The 21,671-nt window shown below is 35.6% G+C and overlaps 1 protein-coding gene across 3 annotated transcripts; it reads left to right on the forward strand.

The window, feature by feature from the left end:
- The first annotated feature begins 1,527 nt into the window (after positions 1-1,527).
- On the forward strand, positions 1,528-21,415 carry LOC110384683 (protein quiver). 3 transcript variants are annotated; one of them, XM_021346095.3, is made up of 6 exons: positions 1,528-1,695; positions 3,107-3,242; positions 9,714-9,773; positions 11,490-11,537; positions 18,127-18,273; positions 19,475-21,415. In XM_021346095.3, the coding sequence occupies exons 2-6, from the start codon at positions 3,218-3,220 to the stop codon at positions 19,669-19,671; spliced, it is 477 nt and encodes a 158-aa protein (XP_021201770.1). In that variant the 5' UTR covers positions 1,528-1,695; positions 3,107-3,217; the 3' UTR covers positions 19,672-21,415. The 3 variants fall into 3 exon arrangements, with proteins under 3 accessions (XP_021201770.1, XP_021201769.1, XP_063898220.1); XM_021346094.3 differs by lacking the exon at positions 1,528-1,695 and adding an exon at positions 2,628-2,673; XM_064042150.1 differs by lacking the exons at positions 1,528-1,695; positions 11,490-11,537 and having other exon boundaries at positions 3,061-3,242.
- Positions 21,416-21,671: the final 256 nt, after the last annotated feature.

Genomic DNA, 21,671 nt, shown 5'->3' on the forward strand with positions numbered 1-21,671 from the left:
AATAAAAATAAAAACATCAAAATCGGTCCACATAACTCTGAGTAATTGGTTAACAAACTTGAAGTTAATTGATTATTGAGGATACTAAATTGTCTTATAGTTCCTAAACCCCATACTTTTGTAATATGTCTCCATAATAAGAAATGATCTATTAAATGAGGCGCATCCAATGACACTACTTTCAAGTCTGTTGGTGGGTGGGGACGTTTTTAGGCATTGTCCTTTACGTAAAGAAGCAGTTACCTTACTCTGTAAAAGTTTCCAATTTTCACCACTAGATGGCGTTTGCGGAAAAGTCAGGTAAAATACGGCAGTTTTATTTTATTTAAATTAGCTTTTTATAGTATTTTGTTTTTAAGGTAATTTTTAAGAAGTTATTTTGGTTAATAAGATGTTAGTGTAGAGGAAATATATTTTTTAAGTGTTTATTTCAATCATTAAGACAAAATCGGTCTTTTGCAAGCCGTTTTTAAACTATAATTTATTTCTATGTTACTTGGTACCTTTTTCTATAAAAATATAACCAATAGTTGATTCTATATTTTTGGTTCTTAAAAGATAAAATTCTAGAAGTTTTTTAAGCTAGATTTGTTTTCAAGTAAAGAGTCTTTATTTTATCATATAAAGCCAAAATGTGAGTGTTTCCCGTTTTCCGCATAGCAGTAATACAGGCCCAATGCCGGAGTGACTGGGTTGCCAGCTTATCTAATTTTACCCATTTTTGGGGAGAGTTACATAATATATGGGACTTGCGATTTTTTATGTATAGATGTAATTAAGCAACATTACAAATATTTTATTAATTCATTCATTTACAACGTATCCTCGAAAAGAATCAATGCATTTGAGAAAGGTTATTCTTGTACTTAATATTTCCGTTAATATTAAATAATTGATTATGCACAATTATTTTAATATTAACGGAAATATTAAGTAGGTACCTACAGGAAATGCCTTGTGCACCTAAACAATATTGGAAGTATGTAGCTCTTTTTTGCATTAAAATACGCCCTTTGGATCTTTGAGAGGAATAAAAGCCATGAACCATTTCGGTACCTGCAGAATTTTTTATAGCACGAAAAAATTGTAAAAAATAGTTATATCGTTTCGAAAGAGCTTATATAGGCCTAACTGAAATAAACAAAATTGACTTTGACTTTATCATAATACTTACCTATGTATACACCTAATTTACCATTGGAATTACTTACTCCAATTACCAGCACTTCGTACCTAATTACGCATTTAATAATGGAATACAAAAACCTACGTTTACTTACACAAAGCAAGAGATGACCGACACACATTATTTATTTTATTTATTTATTTACTTACTACGCGGTATTTTTTTATATTAGGTATATAAAGTACAAAATGCATGTTGCAACAAAACTATAGACAACATAGTTTGTCTGTTGGTTCACACTTGAGAATAGCTAGAAAAACTAGATTTTCGAAGAATCGTCACCAATTTTCGGTTTCAGTCTCCACTTTTTCCCCGTATCTTATTGCGTAACTGAGAATTGAGTCTGGCAGCCCCGCCAGTGAGTCCGCCGCGCGCTGTCTATCGGCGTGTCCCTTGTAAAATGGGCTTAAAATCGCTGCATTCGCGAATAACGTTATAAAACATAGATAAAATACAAAAAACACACATTTAATTATGATTAAACCATATTTATAACATCAGTTTATTAGGTAACAGTGACTAGTGTTTATTTTTTCACGTAAACGCCATGTTAATTGGTAGGTAAAAAAAGCAAAATTAATTTTTTAATATTATTTTTATCATTGCTTAACTTTCCCATAGAAAAAACCTAAATTTTCTTTATTTATTTATCAATATTTCTTTTAAATCGTGGTTACAAAAGAAACGTTCGATAAATCAGTGAATGCATTTAGTTTTCTGTGTTTAAGTGTTCATAAAATGAAAGAACAAACAGTGTATTTAGTAAATAATAATCGTGGAATGTAGCGGTGACTAAAATCAATAATGTCCGCGCATTGTGTTGCGTGCTGTCGGCCGATTTTTTCTACTTCCACACACTAAAGTACTATGCTATGATACTGCGACAAATACACGCTAAAACACGCCATTAGCCCAACAAAATCCTATTAATTTATTTATGAAACATTTACGCAGAAAGTGTACGTAAATGTGATATTAAAACTCTGCAGTCCCATTAAATCAAGGAAGCTTGGACAACGATCGTAAATTCGGTCCGTTCCCGCCATTTTAGTGTCAAAATTAGAATTTATTTAAATGAATTATGATATCCGCAATGAGACTTCAAAATAAAAGTAATGTGTGTTTTAGTTGTTTCTAAATTCGATAGATGGCGCTGTAATATTTACTGTCGTTGCGTGTCTTTTGTTTTAATTCAAGTCTGCCTCATTATGTACGAAAATTTCTTATTTCTTTTGTTAAAACTGTCAGTTACCTATTCTATATTTGGCCATTACAATCTTTGACAAAAAATGTAGTTAAAAATACGTTTTTTATTGAAAAATTGCTCCCTCCCTCCGATATTACTACTTATGCTTATATTTACATACTTATTTATATTATAGATGTTTAATTTCTTGATAATTACGTCTTTATAAACATGCCTAGGTTAGCTTTCTCCGCAATGTAATCGAACAAACCATTCTTGGCGGTTGTGTAATTATGCAATGGTTAAAATTGCTTTAGACATTCATACATTGTCATATAAAATCTTTCATTTTTCTTAACTTACGGTTTTGAAACGTAAAAAAGAAAAAAAAAACAGGCACTTGCATATACATCCGCTGGTAATAGGACGAATGATTTTATAATCCTGTGAGTTTTTTTTCATATTCGTGAAAATACAACCTTTTTCCTCTTACTGGTAAGATTAAGTAAAAGATAACGATTATTTTTTCACTCAAATAATTGAATGATCAAGATTTCATTTTAATATTCATTCATATTTTTTTGAAAATCTCGATTTTCGTTTTGTTTTTTTATTCCTGATCTATGTAGATATTTCATATTTTGTTACATTTCTTGTATCTCTTCCTAAATGTGTGCATATCAAAAAATATCTTACAAAAATAATATTTTTTTCTGTTTTGAAAACACATTTAGTTGATAAAAACGTAACATAATAAAACTAAATATAAGATAAAATCGATGTGGAAATGAAAATAAAGTCGAGCTGAAGACCAGTTACAAGAAGGAAGGCAGAATTTTGAAAAAATGCGCTGGATATTCCCTGTACCAGGTAAAAAATATTCATTTTATATTTAGTTCCTATTTTCGCGGACAAAATATCATCATTATAACTCGTTTTCGATTCCCATAGAAGTGTATATTTTATACGTGTTCTATTTTTACAAAATCGAAAAGAAAGTTAAAGTTTTATTTGTCTAAAATCTTAAAATGTTGTCGTTAACAGAAAACATTTAGTGTATTACGAATTACAAAAAAATAACCATTTAATAATTATTAAACACACCGACGGTTTGCAACCCCTGCTGTCACAGCAAAAAAAAAATAGAAATATTGCCATGGCATGGAAAAATGTTTCCCACAATTTTTATAATTAATATGAATAATTAGAAGTATTAATAAAGCAGAAGAGTTTGTTTGAACTCGCAAATCTCAGGAATTACTGGTCGTATTAAACTAGAAATCGGAACGATCCGCTATTTGTATTAGAAATCCCTTTTTTTTGTCGCTGGATAATAGAAATCTCCAACACTCTGTTTATAAAATAGCTCATAACTTTAAAACAGCTGAACTAATTTAGACAAAACATATCTGACTATTATTCCGCGGACTCACCCGCCTAGTGAAAACTACTACCCGTACGAGGATAAAATATAGCCTACGAGTATGTTACCTACTCGAGATGAGTGTAGCAGTAAAGAGTTTTTCAAATCAGTTCATTAGTTAAAGAGCATTTACAAACAAACAACAGTTACATCCTTTTTATCGTCCCACTGCTGGGCTGCGGCCTCCTCTCACAGGGAGAAGGATTGAGCATTAATCACCACGCTTGCTCAATGCGGGTTGCTGATTTCAGACTATATAGAGGTAGTCCTGGTTTCCTCAAGATGTTTTCCTTCACCTTTTTTATCACCCATTGGTGTCTAAGATATACTTAGAAAGAGATATACTTAGAGTTACAAACAAACAACGGAAAAAAGTATTTATCTTTATTATGTTAGTATACATAGATACACCCTCTTAAAAACTTTGGGGTTTAAAAACTACTATAAAGCATGCATCCCCATCCGAATACAGACCTACAACTTGACCCGACCTGCCACGACCTCCGGCTAAACTGAGACAGAAATAGCTTAGGACAATGTACGGGCAGAAATAGACGCGTGTCTTGTCTGTTGACATAGTAAACGTAATATTTGTAGGCTTTTAAACGTGGTTTTTTAAAGTTTGGTTGGTAACTAAGTATGTTCAAAGGTGTATGTACTTGTTAGAAATGACTCATATAAATACTAACCGCTCGCGGCTTCGCCCGCGTGGTGTGTTGATAAAAGTAGCCTATATATTAATCCAGGGTATCACCTATCTACATACCAAATTTCAACCAAATCGGTTTAGCCGTTTTTGTTTGAAAGAATAACAAACATATAGTAGGATAGTAGGATTAGTAGGAAGGAAGTATTATGTCACTGCAAACTTGTTAATTAGGAAAACTGGCCAGCTGATCCTTGCGCGGTTTCACCCGCGTCCCAGTCCCTTTATTTCATGTAGATATATAAAGTTGTCCCATTATCTTCTAAACCTACTAGGTATTAAAAGTAGGTAGGATTCGGAACGTACGAAAATATGGATCGTACCATACCACGAATGTTTGTTGACTCAACAACATCAAACGTAGGAAAAATGTAATTGTGAGCGAAGTAACACATATGTAGGTACTGAATTGTTTTGTTAATGTTTTAAAATACATAGGTACAGACATTATTGGTCGTTTCTCAGGTCCCAGATAAGAATGTGTAACAAACGTTTTATCGATTCTGGCGTGAAAGTAATTAGTATTAAATAGTTCTGGCGTGAAAGAGTAACAGATAGACAGAAGAATTAGGTTTCATCATTATCATCATCTCAGTCATAGGACGTCCACTGCTGAACATAGGCCTCCCCCTTAGATCTCCACAGATACCTGTTGGAGGCGACCTGCATCCAGCGTCTTCCGGCGACTTTTATAAGGTCGTCTGTCCACCTCGTTGGTAGACAGACACCTCAGCTGCATCCGGTAAAACTGGAAGCCGACCCCAGCATAGTTGGGAAAAGGCAGATGATGATGTTTCAATAGACTCGGAGCCTTATTTATAAACATTATGTTAGTAGGTAATATCAGTATAGATTACAATTTTGGGTTCAGTATTTTGCAACAGTTTCTAAAACAAAAAAACAGATGTTTACAGTCCGTCAAAGTTTACGAGATAATATTAAATAGACGATCAAATGCCAAATGAATCATTGTGCACGGTTTACGATTCATTAAAACGCGCGAGTCTTTGGGAATTTACTGTTGCTTAATATTTAGATATCTTTTGCTCCCTTGGTGGTTTGTAATAGTACCTACCTACTTATACCAATATTCGCCCCGATTGCCGCATCGAAATATCGAACCCCAAGACCCTGCGCCGGATTTCATCTGCCAATTGCTCTGTCATTACGGGTAGTCAGAAGCCAGTCTAACCAAGGGGTATTGGGTTGCCCGGGTAACTGGGTTGAGGAGGGCAGATAGGCAGTCGTCATCATCCTCCGAGCCTTTTCCCAACTATGTTGGGGTCGGCTTCCATCAGATCAGATAAGCAGTCGCTCCTTGTAAAACACCGGTACTCAGCATCACATACTTGGAAAAAGGCTAGGCAGATGATGATTTTCCATCATGAAAATAAAACTCAAACATGGTAGTAATAGTGTAGGCAATAAAATAAGTTTAAAAAGCAAAAATGTTAATCGATAAAAGTGCATTCCGATAATACATACCTAATTATGAATAATTGTGTTACCAACTTAATTATAACTGAAATAACATGTAAACGAAAAAAAATATATTTAAATTCTCATCATCCTCCTGCCTTTATCCCAATTTTATTTGGGGTCGGCGCAGCATGTTTTCTCCTTCCATACTCTTCTATCTGCCGTCATCTCTTTTAAGGGGTAGGTAGTCAGAAGCCTATAAATCTGACACCAGTCTTACCAAGGCTTGTCCGGGTAACTGGGTTGAGGAGGTCAGATAGCCAGTCGCTCCTTGTAAAGCACTGGTACTCAGCTGCATCCAGTTAGACTGGAAGCCGACCCCATTATAGTTGGGAAAAGGCTCGGGAGATGATGATGAGATTCAATTGATATGCAATTGACAAGTGATTAAATTAGCAGAATTTACCCCAGGACATATCCCATTGGTTGCAGTGGTCATAAAACGCGACTTCTGTACGCGAGGGTCCGAAGTTCGATTCCTGAACCGCTTTCCGGGTTTTAGAAGTCAAATGTGTTTAAATCCTACGTGTAAATAAAAAAATCAAAATCACAAAATCACATTAAACAACAAATATATGATATTAAGTTTATATATTTTAATATTCTGGCATGGAATCGTCATTTATCGGCGCGTACGCATATACTCCGGCCATGACGTAAATAACTCGACATTTTATAATAGATAGGAGGTTTATTTTGGAGATATAATATAATATTATGTGTGTGTATATAAACACGTATTGTAAAATAAAGTCGTTGTGCCTGGCTGTTTGTTCGCAATAGGTAAATTTAAAAACTGCTGACCGGTTTTTATAGTGTACCTACTGTACAGTAATAGTGTTAAAAACTATACAAGAAAATTATGTCCTTTTTACAGAGTAGTTTTAATAGGAATACCTAAAAGTAGAGTTACCTACCTTGTGGATATTTTGTACGTTTGTTGCTCTTTCACGCAAAAGCTACTAGAAATTTGAAGAGATTTGATCAGTTTTTTTGCAATTACTTTCTTTGGGACGCAAGTGAAACCGTGGGTGGAAGCTATCGACTGGCTGTTTCTCTATATTTATTTCTAAAAGTACCAAATATGAAACAGTGGGTGCATACTACATAGTATTTACCATAGTCAAAGTCGTTTATTGAAACTTGGCTAGTTTTTAGCACTTTTTCACGTCAAATAATTCCAAAGGACAGCACCCCCAAAACGCCCCCCTTTCATACATACAATGACATACATATTAAGATCCTAGCTTCTGGCAACAATTTCACTCGCATCCCGTGGAAACTACTGCAGGAACCCGGGTGCTACTGGTCCGATTTGAAAAATTAATTATTTCAGAATTAGATACTTAGCCCATTTATCGAGGAAAGCTATAGGCTTTTTCTTGTCCGGGTTCCTGCAGTAGTTTCCACGGGATACGAGTGAAACTGTTTCCAGAAGCTAGGATCTTAATATGTATGGTAAATACTATGTAGTATGCACCCACAATACCCAGTAGGTAGTTCCTGATATTAGCGCGTTCAAACAAACTCTTTAGCTTTATAATATTACTATAGATTCACCCAATTTTTCAGTTTATTATTTTAAAATGACAGACTTTTCTCATTTCCTGTGTCTGGCTGTTTGCCATTTCATATAGAATATTGCTGATACCCGCGAACTAGTATAAAACCGCCGTTATTATACGAATATATGACATATATTAGTTATAAATAACTTTAAAGCAGTTTTCTATAAAACTATGAGAACTAAATGACTAGCGGAGATGTCATAACGCAATATCTCCTACTAGCTTCAGCCAGCGGTTTCACCCGCATCCCGTGGGAACTACTTCCCGTACCGGGATAAAAAGCCTATAGCCTTCCTCAATAAATGGGCTATCTAACACTGAAAGAAATTTTCAAATCGGACCAGTAGTTCCTGAGATTAGCGCGTTCAAACAAAGAAACAAACAACCAAACAAACTCTTCAGCTTTATAATATTAGTATAGATCAGTCTTTCCCAAAGTGGGTGATAACGCCCCCTTGTGGGCGCTGCAGATCTCAAGGGGGGCGGTAAGAGACCCAGAAAGAAAATGGGGGCGTTGTGTAGAGGCCTGGGGGGTCATTTGTAATTTTATTTACTCTTAACAGCAACTTGTGAACATTAACTAATATGAATTAAAAGATTGCTCAAACTCGGAAAGTTGGAGCGCCGAAGAAACAAACACATACAGCTGACTGTCGATCCAGTCAGGGTTTCTTTTAATGTGTGTTTAATTCCGCGTTAAATTTGAGAAATTCTCGAACAAACACTACTTTTATGTCCCAAAACTCAAAAATTTTCGAACTTTCTTATTTACGGTGCTACTTTAAGTCCCAAAATTTTAATACCTAGGCGCCAACGCCAACAAAGGGCTACATTTTAATTAATTTTTGTTTTGAGTTCTAAAGTAGAACAAAAATTTTCACGCTCGCTTCGCTCGCGCAATCAGAAGCTTTGTTCCCGTATTTTTTTGCATTCACCAACCAGCAATAACTTATGTACATACGATTTTACGTAATTTTTGCTTTGACTTGTAAACTATAAAAAAAAATTCGCGCTCGCTTCGCTCGCGCATTTGGTAACTACATTTGTCTCTGTTTTTCGTATGGGTTTGAATTGCAGTTGGAGGCTGCCATAGAAATCTTGCCCAGGGCGCTGGTAGAGTTAAAACCGCCACTGAATATATCATCTGTGAAAATTTCAACTCTCTAACTATCACGGTTCATGAAATACCGCCTGGTGACCGACGGACGGACGCACGGACGGACAGAGGAGCGAAACTAATAGGGTCCCGTTTTACCCCTTGGGTACGGAACCCTAAAAAATGGGGGCGCTAAAAAAATATTTATTCTCAAAGTGGGCATTAGACAAAATAAGTTTGGGAATCACTGGTATAGATGAAAGTAGCGCGACAAAATTCGGGTGTTCGGGGGACGACGAACACTGTTTTCGCCTTTATGAGCCTTCTTTGGATCCGACCATTTTCTGTAATACCAAAAATTGTTGGGAAGCTAGACTCTCCGACTAATTTTGACGGGTACGGGAAGAAGGCGGGAGAAACCGCGGGAAACAGCTAGTTAAAAATATATTGTGAAAATAAGATTGCAAATACACTGACTATAGTTCTTATGACCAGCTGTCACCAGCGGTTTAAATCGCGTCCCTTGAATATTAGTCCACGCACCCGTATAAACTTAGCCAGTGCCCTTCCTCGATAAATGGGCTATCTTACACTGAAAGAATTTCTCATATCGCTCCAGTTGTTCCTGAGATAAGTGCGGATAAACAAATCAACTCTGCGAGAGTGAAGGAATAGAGAGCGCACCTGTCTCTGCGCAAATGCTTGTGCACTATAATATGTCCTGCGCAGCTGGCTGATCTCCTTATATGAGAACTGCCGCCGTGAGACATAAGACTAACGTCCCCACTCAGAGACATTTAATGATTACTTAAGTCACTCCTTAGTGACGGAATGTCATACAAATCCTTCACTAAGGAATGGCTTAAGTAACCATTAAATGTCTCTGAGTGGGGAGGTGAGAGAGTGAAAGAATAGTGAGTGCACCTGTGTCTGCGCAAATGCCCGTGCACTATATGTCCTGCGCAGCTGGCTGATCTCCTTATATGAGAACTGCCGCCGTGGCCGACAATCGGCTAGGAGGACATTTTACGAAGATTTTTATATTAATTTAAATGCAATATTTTTCCAGTTCTGCTGATGTCGTGGTTCGGGGTGGATCAAGTGAAATCTAACTCCTGCATTCGGACTGGTAATATGAGCTGAAGTGTAGTGCTGTCACCAGTGTTGTACCATAGAGTACTCGTTGCTAGTTGTGTTGTGTTTCGCTGTGGGAATATCGATAGAGTGTGTCACATCACTATTGTGGATCTATGGTTTTTTAATGATGACAAAAATATATTTTTTTAATTATTGGTTATTTTAAAGTTGTTTGTTAGGTAAGTTTATTTGTAGGTATAAGGCATCTCTTAGCTATTTATGATTTCGAAATAGGTTTTATAAAGACAATTTTCAAGCAATACTCAATGATAAATATGTAGTTAGCTTAATAAACTTACAGATGCATTAAATTTAAGATTAATTCATCTTTGGCAGTGGTTACGGATAGTCAGAAGCCAGTAAGTCTGACAACCAGTCTTACCAGGTGGTATCGGGTTGTCTGGGAAACTGGATTGAAGAGGTCAGATAGGCAGTCGTTTCTTATAAAACACTGGTACTCAGCTGCATCCGGTTAGACTAGAAGTTGACCCTAACATAGTTGGGAAAAGGCTCGGGAGATACGTACCCAAGAAACAAAAAACTTCCTAAGACCTCAAAAGACAAATTGCTCTTTGTGAATACTTAATTTTTATAAGTCTCAATCGGATAGCAATATCTGACAGAAATTAAAGCAGCCTTTATCTGGCAGATAGCATTAACTATCAGATAACTAACTGTCACTTTATCGGGCCTGAATATGCTCTCATTTATAAGTAGTTCTGAATCAGTTAGTGTGTTCACTGGTCTCACCGCAGTGCAGTCTAAGCTTTACAATATGGCGACTGCATCCACTGGTGCGAGAGACTGCACAATCGTTAGATAGCTGTGATCGTTGCTTTTATAGTTTTCACATCGAGTGATCGAGTTTCTTTTACATTATTAATGAAATTTAGTATTTAAATACATCTGGAATTCTGTGTGGTAATTTTTTTAAATGTCAGTTATCTGATAGTTAATGCTATCTACTAGATAGAAGCTGCTCATAATTTTTGCTAGATTTTGCTATCCGAGACCACTGAAAACAAAAGTTACAGTTTATTTGTCAGATAATCAGGATATCTGAGACTTTATTAGATAGTAGCCGGCCATCAGAGTAGCGTTTGTAAACTTTTATTGTTTTACTTTTTTTCGCAACAAGAATAATTTGACAGTTACTTGACAGATACTAGTGATGTGAAATTATCGATATTTCCGTAGCTCGATAAGTGTATTGTGTTTGAGTGCCCACAGGAATGTGTGTTTAATTGTTGGAATTGAGGAATGCAATAATTGCATGTAATTCTTAGTCACGATAGACAAATTAAAATTTTCTAAAAAAAACTTAATAAAATTTTCCAAAAAAAAAAACACTCAAACATTTTTCTTCCTGTGAATAACTGATCTTCGTTTTCAGATTTTTTCTAATTACTTACAAATGATTTGGTAAGAAATATATAAAGAAAAGAATTTTAATTTTTTTCCTAAACACATATTTTTAAAATAATTTTTAATAGCATTTCTTAGTTATATCTTCCTTCTAAAATACAGCCAACCAGTCTATGGACATAAGAAAAAAAACAAAAAAAAAACTATTTTTCTACTTTTTTATATTCAGTTATTTACAGGACGTATTTTTACTGTGTACTCTTTCTATCTAGATAACTGTGTAGTGTTTTCTTTCTTATATGTTTTTATTTTCTTTTTTACTAATTCAAGCATGGATTTTCAGCATTATGGGCACTAAGTATCAGCCCCCTTGTTCAGGCGGAATGCCAGAGTAAGTACTGATTTCTCTTTTTTATTTCTAAAGAAAAAAACTCACGAGCTTTTAGGCTTTTACAGAAATAAAATAAAAAAGCTAATAAAAGCCATTTTTTTTCAACTTGCCAGGTGCTTTGCTTACATTAATTTTAATTCACGAGGAAAATTCCGTTAAAAAATTATTAAAAAAATCATGAAAAAAATTGAAAAATGTCGTAGACTGGGTTGGCTAACGCAGAAAAATCTCTTCACTAAAAGTCATTTCCAGCTTTTTTGTTTTATTTTTATTTTTTTGTTTTCTAACAATGTGCAGGTAAACATTTTAGCTAATCATTTACTAAAAATACAACTAAATTAGTAAGTAAAATAGAAAAATACATTACTTATTGTTTCTCTATATCTATTGTTGTTTTGTGCATGATAATACTCTTCTGTAGTGCTTATTTTTAACATATGTAAAAATAAAACTTGCTAAGTTAATGTCAAATTTCTCCTATGGATATATCGCTTATAGAAACCTACAGGTAACCATGTAAAATGTGTAGAAACCATACTTGCATGTGTGATTTTGCTCGTTAGATATTGATATGAAACATCTTTTGGTACACATAAGCTCACGGTTGCCATGACAACAAACTGCATGACACTCCCTTAAGCCACAGTTTAAATATATTCTCTTGTAAAACTTGTGAAGCTACGTACTAACGTTCGTAACAATATCACTCACACAAGCATGTGCTCGATGCACGACACTTAGTACTGACAGCACCGATAGCGCCGGTAAAAGCTCGTCGATACACATGCGTGTGTGAGTGACATTTTTACGAACTTTAGTAGGTAGCTTCACAACTGTACATCTTTGTACTATGCTTAAGCCGTCATGTCACAGCTTCATTGCTCTCTGCGTTAATGCTTTGCATGTGTGCGTAGCGTGTATACTTCATATCTTCGTATCTTTGTGTGAGTTTGTGTACTGTAAAACTTTTGTGTCAGATGCTTTAAGGTGAATGTGATGACTGGCAGCTGGAAATTTAAATCTAATCTAATATTCTCATCATCAGAGAATCAGATTTTATCATTCGCAGTGATAAAATACCTATGGTAAATTAAAAGCCCATCATGTTCTTTCTTAAGCCCTGTGCCAGGAATGTACCAGGTATGTACCAGGGCCGCGGTAACTCTTTCGTACAATCCCACAGCCCCGGCAGGCTTTGGCCCTGGTTAGCTGCACTGGGGTGATAATTTACCTTAAGTAATTTTCATGTCCTGTTACTAAAATCGAAGGTTCTTACATTATGATCTTATATGAACAAATATTTTTACCATTTACAAGTTTAATAAAGTCATTAAAAAATATTTTGAGGCATATTATTACCGCGAATGATAAAATCATGCCTCATATCTACTGTTAACTTATGACAAACATGAAAAAAAAGTTGAATTCCCCGCTACCAGTCGAAGCCTTAAGAACTCCAGAGGTGCCATTTATTTAGAAAAAGCCAAGCTTAAATCTACAGCCTTCTGTGTGTTTGTCTGTTTGTACGACTCAGATTTATAACGGTAAGTAAATATATCAAACAGGTAATGTATAATTTTACTGATGCACATATATGCTATCCTACACCTTCATTCCATGACAGCTTTCAAAATATCCCGAAATACCGATTACAATTCATAAAATCCGATCTTCGCTAATCATTTTCGTAGCTTTAATTTTGGAAGTTAATGAACTAGGAAGTTGAGGCCAAGCTAACTTAATTATGCTTATCATATCCTAAGCTAGGCTAGATAGATCACGAATAAAAATTAGTGCAGTTTTGTCACATTTACATACCTGCCACCTTATAACGGAGAAGAATGTTTTCTTTCACAATCATGAATTTTTCTCCTGTCATTGAACATCTTTGGTTGTCGTTACATAGACAGAAGCCAGACAATCTGTACAACCAGTCTAACCAAGGGGTAATGGGTTGAGGAGATCAGATAGGCAGTCTCTTCTAAAACACTGGTACTCAGCTGCATCCGGTTAGACTGGAAGCCGACTCCAACATAGTTGTGAAAAGCCCAGACAGATAAAAAACTAAAAATTCTTATCTAACAAAAAAATCATCGTCGCGAAAACAAACCTATTTTAATAATCACATCTCTCTTCGAAATTAAATATGAAAAAAACATTATAAAGAAGACGTATCTAAAATAAACGCCGATATACTGAATTCTAAAACCAGCGCGTGCGACGCTGAGGTGCGATATAACGTGCTGACGTAGTATCAAATAGTTAAAATTAGATTTTAGTTAATGACTATCTTGCAAAACGTTTGTGACTGATTTATATTCTGTTTGATCTCGTTTGTTTTAAAGGTGTTAAACCGAGTAATGGCGGGCTGGCTTTTTTTGTACGCGGTGAATGTCAAATTGTGTTTGATGGTTGGTGTAATAAGCTGATTGTTGTTTTTCAAAATTAGGTATGTGCAAAGATTAATAATAAATAATGTTTTTTTTTATGAACTTGATCTAAAAGATATTTGACACTTTTCTTGTCAATTTCTACTATCTAATTTAGTACTTGAGTCAGAAGTCTTATTTGCCTATATAAGTATTTTTATCATATTTTTCGTCATCATTAAAATATGATAGACAATAAAAATTTTCGCAAAAGATTAAAAATCTATTAAATATTTATCGACATGTTACGAAATCAAGATGTGCACATCACTAATCTCGCTAATGACACATGTAGGGTTGCGCCGCAAATATCGTAAACCAATTAGTTTTATCGATCGTCTAATAGATGTTACATCGACTATCTTGTTTATAAGAAAATCTTACCCTCGTTGAAAATATTTATTGAATAATCTGATTATTGGTCGCATTTTCTACACTTTTGAGACAGGTCAACTGAATCTCATAGTCAGCTTTCGTCGGAAGGAAATATGTACATTATTACACATTGACATACTTATAATTAATAAAATGGATCAAAGAACGTAGTGTAATATGTAGTATGTAATTTGTAATTTGCCAAAATAATGCACACACTAAAAAAAACCTAAGGGCAAGCCTAGACGATCAATTAAATTGCGCAATATTACCTACGAATACTATCATATTTTATTTACCTACGAATTGTGCAAATCATTAAAGATTTTTAGTGAATTCTTTGTTTTGCACATTATTTTTATTGTTGTTCCGCGCTATTTTATCCGTGTACCGAGGGAACCACTTCCCACACCTGGGTAATAAGTAGCATATATCGTTGAAGCTCTAGTATATTACGTAATTTAATTGCTCTTCTACGTATAGCCTTATTCAGAAATCAAAGCCCACTCGAAAGCCTTGTCACCTGAAAAAGTACTCGATACCAAGTATCGACTTTGCATATTTACCCTCGATCCTTGTTAAACGCTCGAGTGTCGTCGCTAAGTCCCTGTCATTCGAGAGATTTTTTAAAAGTAGGTACCCTTTTTTTGTTAGCGTTGCTAGACAACCGGATCAGCTAGATACCATCTTGGTCCCTTGAAATTATGTTATGTTTAACCTGATTGCGTAAAATTTTACAATAACTTTACCCTAATGCTACTAAGGGTTGTGTTTCGCGCGTATCTTGTCTGCAAGCATGTATGTATGTTTGTGGCTGAATGGAATAAGACAGTCAAGATATCGTTCGATTCCTCTCGATGACTTATACTCGATATAATATATTACTCGATATCTCGTAGGTCCTCCTAGCTAGATAACCAAGAGTTTCATAAAATAGTTCCCTAACTGATTATCCTGTTTTTCAGTTCTTTGAAATAAAATTCAAATTTTCATGCAGATGGTAGGTATTTGTTCATAATATTTTTAACGGACTTCCCAAAAGAAAGAGGCTCTCAATTCGTAGGAAACTTTTTTTAGGCATAACTTTGCTGCAATCAAAAGCGAGCGCATTCTCAAAGTCAAAGATTGGGGTATTTTCAAAGTTCAACTCAAGTGGCTCGTCTGTCTTTTTGGTTTGAAGACCAGGCAACCCTATATGTTAACCCTGTACGGTTCTACCCGGTTCTACCTGACCTACATATTAACTTGAGCAGCAAGCGATCTAGACGCCAGATTTATGCGATTAGAAGAAACTTGTAAGTGGCAACTTGTAGACTTTCATATGGTACCTTTGCCTTTTTGCTGTACCTACGTACCTGAAAGTACAGGGGTTGTGATTTTTCTGTACCCTTTGGATACCTATAGTCACCTTTTGCCAGTTCTAAATAAGTTAGGTACGAAAGCCGACTGTTTATAGTTTTGTTTTGCGTCTCTTTGATATTCTCCAAAAAAGCAAAAGGATTTAACCTAAAAGATTCTACACTTTTGTATCTCTTCCCTACTGAATTTGCCCATTATCTATGTACTTTTCTGTACCTGTTCTTAAGGCGGAGAAGTTTGAAAACGATCAATAGAACTTAGATATTTAAATATCTCGTATCCACCCACTTTGTAGTATCCCTGAGCGGCAAAATTCTGCTGGTTCCTTAAAAACTTTACAAGCACCTCTATGCCGTCAATAAAATAAATTCCAGCAATCCTTTTAAAGCCACTTAAAAGGAGTTCCGCGAACTAGCCAAAGCGACAGGTAGTCTGCCGTCCTAGACAGACATAGTGGCCTACATTGCAGACGCTTCACGAACTGTGCTAGACTTTCAGGCGACGGCTTTCAGCTGGGGTTACACTGGCGGGCGAGTCGTGTTCGCGTTGGCAAGCTTAATACATAGTTTTTGCTGTAATCAATGGCGGTTTTGCACGTAAATTCTAAGAGCAAGGCATGTGGTCATGTGGTCTATCGAACATGTTTGGCCATTCACTATTGCCTAAAATTGGTTTCTGCGCAGCGACTACTTGTAAAATACCTGCTCTCAGATATGAGGGGTGAGTTCGATTCTTGAGGAATACGTTAGAAAGATAATAAGTTACACAATATATTTTCTAAAGATACCTATATGTTGGTACCTTCTAGGTACACCAGACACCAATGGATATACAATCGTATAGGCGAATATCTAGTATTATAATCTAGAGTAAACCTAGACTTTCAAAATGATGAAATAGCCAATCCGCCTCTCGTGCACGCGGTGATTGACGCTCATTCCTTCTCTTTATGATCAGAAGCCTGTGCCTTACAGTGGGACAGTAAAAATACTGGTGATGATGGCTCAATATACCATCAGTGCCCTTTATAATACATCGTCCTCACTCAAAGCTCACTTTTACGACGTTCACAAACGTCCTCCCGACCACACTACCGCATTTACTACCTATCTTCGTTGTCTACCGTCAATGTAAACCCAGCATAACAAAAAACAATGGCGCCACAAACCAATAACGAGCATTTAAGCGGACTTTTTTTCAATTCCAGCGATTGGAATATACCACAAGGACTGTTCTCCTTGACATCGCGTGTGTACGTAGCCTTGCCACGATTTTGCATACCCTAGCTACCCTAGTAGCCTAGCTTTGACAATTAGTAGATTTTTATCGCATTTCGCCTTGGTAGGCTGGTAGAATGGCAACAGGTTTCGCATTATGGTAGTTCTAGCCCAGTAGGCTAGTAGGGCGATCGATTGTAGCATTGAAATCTAGTTATTGTTGTTCTAGGTTTTTCTGTCTTTTTATGAGTATATGGCAGGTATTTTTAACCAAAAGGGAAACTATAGCTCGCTTTCAGCGGCACAAACGCCACCCGGAACTGCGTGACAGATTCAAGCCGCGCAGAATGTGTCTCTAAAAATCTGTCTGTGTGAAAACACTCTTAAATATTTTCTCAGGACGCGGGAATCTTTCATTTAGAATACCATTATTTTATATTTCCCACCTAATGTACATTATGGAATGCAATAAACGATATGATATGATACCATCAACTATGCCAAAATAGGACTTTCATTGTTGGAAAGCCAAAAGGCCCAAGAAGATCAGGTTTGGTGCTGTCTAAATCTAAATATTTATTAATGACAACACTAACATCTTCGAAATGACCAGTTCAAACAGATGGCATGCTAACATCACACGCTGAGTAGGCACCTATAAATAACATAGGTCAACTTTATCACTTCGCAAATGGCCCCAATAACACAATTATTGCAATATGTATATAAACATAATTTTATCAGCTCAACATTAAAACACTACATACTAATAAAACGTTACATCGTAGTATAAACAACACACTATATGCATATACTTTAATATAGTAACAGTATTTTTGCTTGTTTCAAATTCCTAATCGCTCTCTTTATCAAAAACAAGCTGATCGCAAAAACCACTAAACGCTTCCTTAACTAAAACATGTGCATCAGTCAAAACTAACTGTAAGGCGGACCCTAGACGTACAATAACATTGTGCAATATTACAATAAAATATTGTTCGCAAAAATCATTGCGCAATCTTCACCCTAAACGGTGAATTACACAAGCGATAAAATTGTCAATATTAATTCGATGAACTACACAATTTGTACCTAATATTGCGCAATTTAATTGACCGTCTAGGGAGCCCCCATTTTTTCCCAATCGGCAAACCCCTCAAACGCAATCGGCAAAGTCCCCAAAATTCTAATCGGCCTTACTGTTCCCAGCGCGAACGATATACTGTTACGAGTGCGACAGTTGGACTGACCCGCGGTGCAAGGACCCCTTCAATTACACTGCGTTGCCGCGAGATCAACCACCTCTGCAGACTTGCAACGGTTGCTGTGTCAAGATGGTCCGGTATTCTAAGAGTCGTAAGTATTTTTGAACTTTTATCTTTACTAATATTAAAAAAACGGCCAAGGGTTTGTGAGCGCCATGGGCTAAATTGTGTCCTGTTGATAGACAGCCGTGTTGCTGGGAAGTTTGTTCTTCACCACTTCTTCTTTTCAGCCATAACACTAGGAAGTGGTGAAAGGGGGCTTTTTAGGCGTGCTGTCATTTTTGTAGCTTTGACGTTAAAAAGTGCTAATCTAATTAGCCTATTTTAATAAACGATTTCTGACTTTGAGGGAACTACCCTCAGAACGCGGATGAAACCGCGGTGAACAGCTAGTAATTGAATAAATTGGCGGATTTTTGGAGTCCCTGTTAGGTACCTATTTTATTTATTTATTTATTCCTTTAATTCAGGCAACTAAGGCCCATAGCACATACAATACATAAACAATAATTACAGTTACAAAAATAATAAACTAATACATATAAAAGTAAAAAACAATTAAAATCTAAGTGTACTATGGGCACGAAAGTTCCAATAAAAAAGTTTTTTACATTTTATAGCCCATCCGTCAATTATTTTTCTATCCTAAAGCCATACAAAAATACTAACTCAATAGTGAAATAAACGGCACATCTCAAGGGGTCTTCATTTAAACGTTGCACTCAAATTGGGCGAGCCGCCAAGCGTTATGCTGGGTTAATTTTTTGGCAATGAAGAGCACGCCTGTTTGTCATCATTTGACAATTTAAATGGTAGACAAGAATCTGTCATTCAGTGAGGAATAACTTATGTTGTTTACTTTTAAAAACCACTAATGTGTGGCTAGATTTTTGAGTTATTGTGAGCGGTGGGTGTGACTAGATATATAAAAAAAATATAAAACACTAGATGTTTACCGCAGTTTTACTTACTCACGTCCCGTGGGAACTACTTCCCGTACGAGGATAAAATATAGCCCATGTTACTTAGGAAGAGTGTAGCTTCCCAACGTTTAGCAGTTTCAGAGCCGTATTTATCAGGGCGCACTTAGCAGTAGTCCCCATGGGCTACGTTGAAACCGTTGGCAGAAGCTACAATTTTTATAATTTTCTCCAAATTATTTGATATTGTAAACGATCCCATTCCATGAAAAGAGTGTTTTAAGACTTGGCGTTTCCTAAGAACCTGTGAGAGCTCTATATGCCATAAAAACCTTTGAATTTGACTCTGACTTGATTTTTCTCTGTTTCCAGCGTACGAGGTGGTCCGTCGAACATGTACCTCACAGCTACAAATAAATCTATTCATGGTAGACCACGTCTGTATGATGGAAAGTACTGGAACGGGCCACATGTGTTTCTGCGAAGAAGACATGTGTAATACCGCGGCGGCGCCCGTCGCGGCACTCGCATTGATCGCAACACTGGCCGCATGTGCTTGCATGAGGTGAAGTAGGCATAGAGACTGCCCCGAGCGGTCGATTGTCGATAACCGATATCGATAACAACACTGTCCATTAACTGTCAAACTATAACGTCGGTCAGTCATCGATTGAGAACTGTCACTGGTCTGTCACTAGTGATGTGTAAATATCGATGAATCGACAATCGATCGACTGTATCTTTGGGCCCTACCCTAGCTGAGATTTAATTACATTTTTCGTCCAACTGTAGACGTAGCTTAGTGTTGTGCTTAGTTTTTACAGCACAAAGTTCAAATGTTCCCGTTAAGCTGCATCGAGATATGCTTAGCTTGACATTTTTGAAATAATAGTGATTTAAAAAAAATGTGTGGACTAATTGATCTTAAAAAGAAGCAATGAATAAAAAAAAAAAAACTTGAAAGAAATCGCAAACCAATTTCTAATAGAAATATAACGATAAGAAAATACATGTTTTGCAATTATTACATAGATATGTAAATACCTAATTTAAACCCACAATCATTAATCAGTGCTAAAACAAGTAAATGTGTATGTTAAGGTCGATTTTAAGGTCAAGTAATACCACACAATGTCAAAGATTAACATTTAAATAGAATATACAGCTTCAAGCTTCCAAAAGTGTTGTTCAAACTAAGTACAATTGACTCCAGAAGCTAATATCATGTTCAGCAATTTTTGCTCTAAAATTATTAATAACTTTTCCTGATTAAGCATGTATATAAAGCTCGGTATAAAAAGGCGTTAGAAATAATAACAGTCTTAGAACGAGTGAGTTTGCTAATCTAAATGGCAGTGGATTTGTGAACACTGCCATCTAGTGGGATTTTCGAGTACTAATTTCTCCTGCAAACGCTTCTGATTGGTCCAATTATCGACCAATAAAATTTGCTCATAGTTGCACCTAATATTAGAAGTGGGCACCTGTAGATAGAATAAATCGAAATTGGAAAGAAACTAGCGAGTACTGCCGAAATATAGACGAATAGATATGATAAGTGCATCGGATTGGTGATATATTATATCAGTTTTTTTAAATTAGTCTTAACAAACGGTTGTGTTTTTATTGTCTTCTCAAAAGACGTAGATAATTAAATTGTCAATTGAGTTTTAATTTTTAGTTGTTTTAGCGTGTATCGTATGTTAATTTTAAAGATAACACATTTTTTACCGAAGAGTACATGATTCGCAATATAGTTGAAATTATCGATATCGATAGTGAGATTGTTACGACACTAGTTGAAACGATGCGTTAAAACAGTGATGTAACTTAAATAAATTAATCGATATACTTTGTATAGGTCCTAATGATTTTAATTACATTAGTTATAATTTAAAATAATTATCAGAAGCTAGAATATATTTTTAAAAGCCAGTTAATTTAAAATTAACGTTCCTACATTATAATTTTGACATTTATTTTTCATAATCTGCGGGTGACATAGATTATAAAATAAAAAAAAAACAAAAATTAGTAAAAAGGTATGCTAGATTTAGTCGCAAAAACGGTTAAAGTTTTATAATTATAGTGTAAAGAATAAATAATTTTATGAAATTAAACACCAAATACATTTTAATCATTAATGTTAAGTTTATAATATAATTGTAGGTTAAAAACGTGCTTCTATTGGTGGCAAGCAATCGCTTGTCACTACTGCGAAAGCAGTCAGTTACCCAGAATATTTTACGGATACTTTTAAGCGGTAAAAAGATATAAATTAAATAAAAAAATATAAGAAAACCTCTAGTTTTAAAGGACACGGAGAAAAAATAAGTAAAATATTTAATTTATTTGAAGCAGTTCCTTGCGAAAACTAGGAATAAATGAAATATCAACCAATTAAGGTTACTGACTTTACGAAAATTGTTGTAATTATTGAAGGTTACAAAGACAGGCTTCTTTACAGGCAACTTTAATACCTTTTGTGGTTTGGTTAATTTAAAAGTCTATTTTTACATTGATCCCAGCCATGGAGAACAAAATGACTAGCGGAGATGTCATAACGGAA

The sequence above is a fragment of the Helicoverpa armigera genome, chromosome 27 (assembly GCF_030705265.1).
Source record: "Helicoverpa armigera isolate CAAS_96S chromosome 27, ASM3070526v1, whole genome shotgun sequence".
Classification (NCBI taxonomy): domain Eukaryota; kingdom Metazoa; phylum Arthropoda; class Insecta; order Lepidoptera; family Noctuidae; genus Helicoverpa; species Helicoverpa armigera.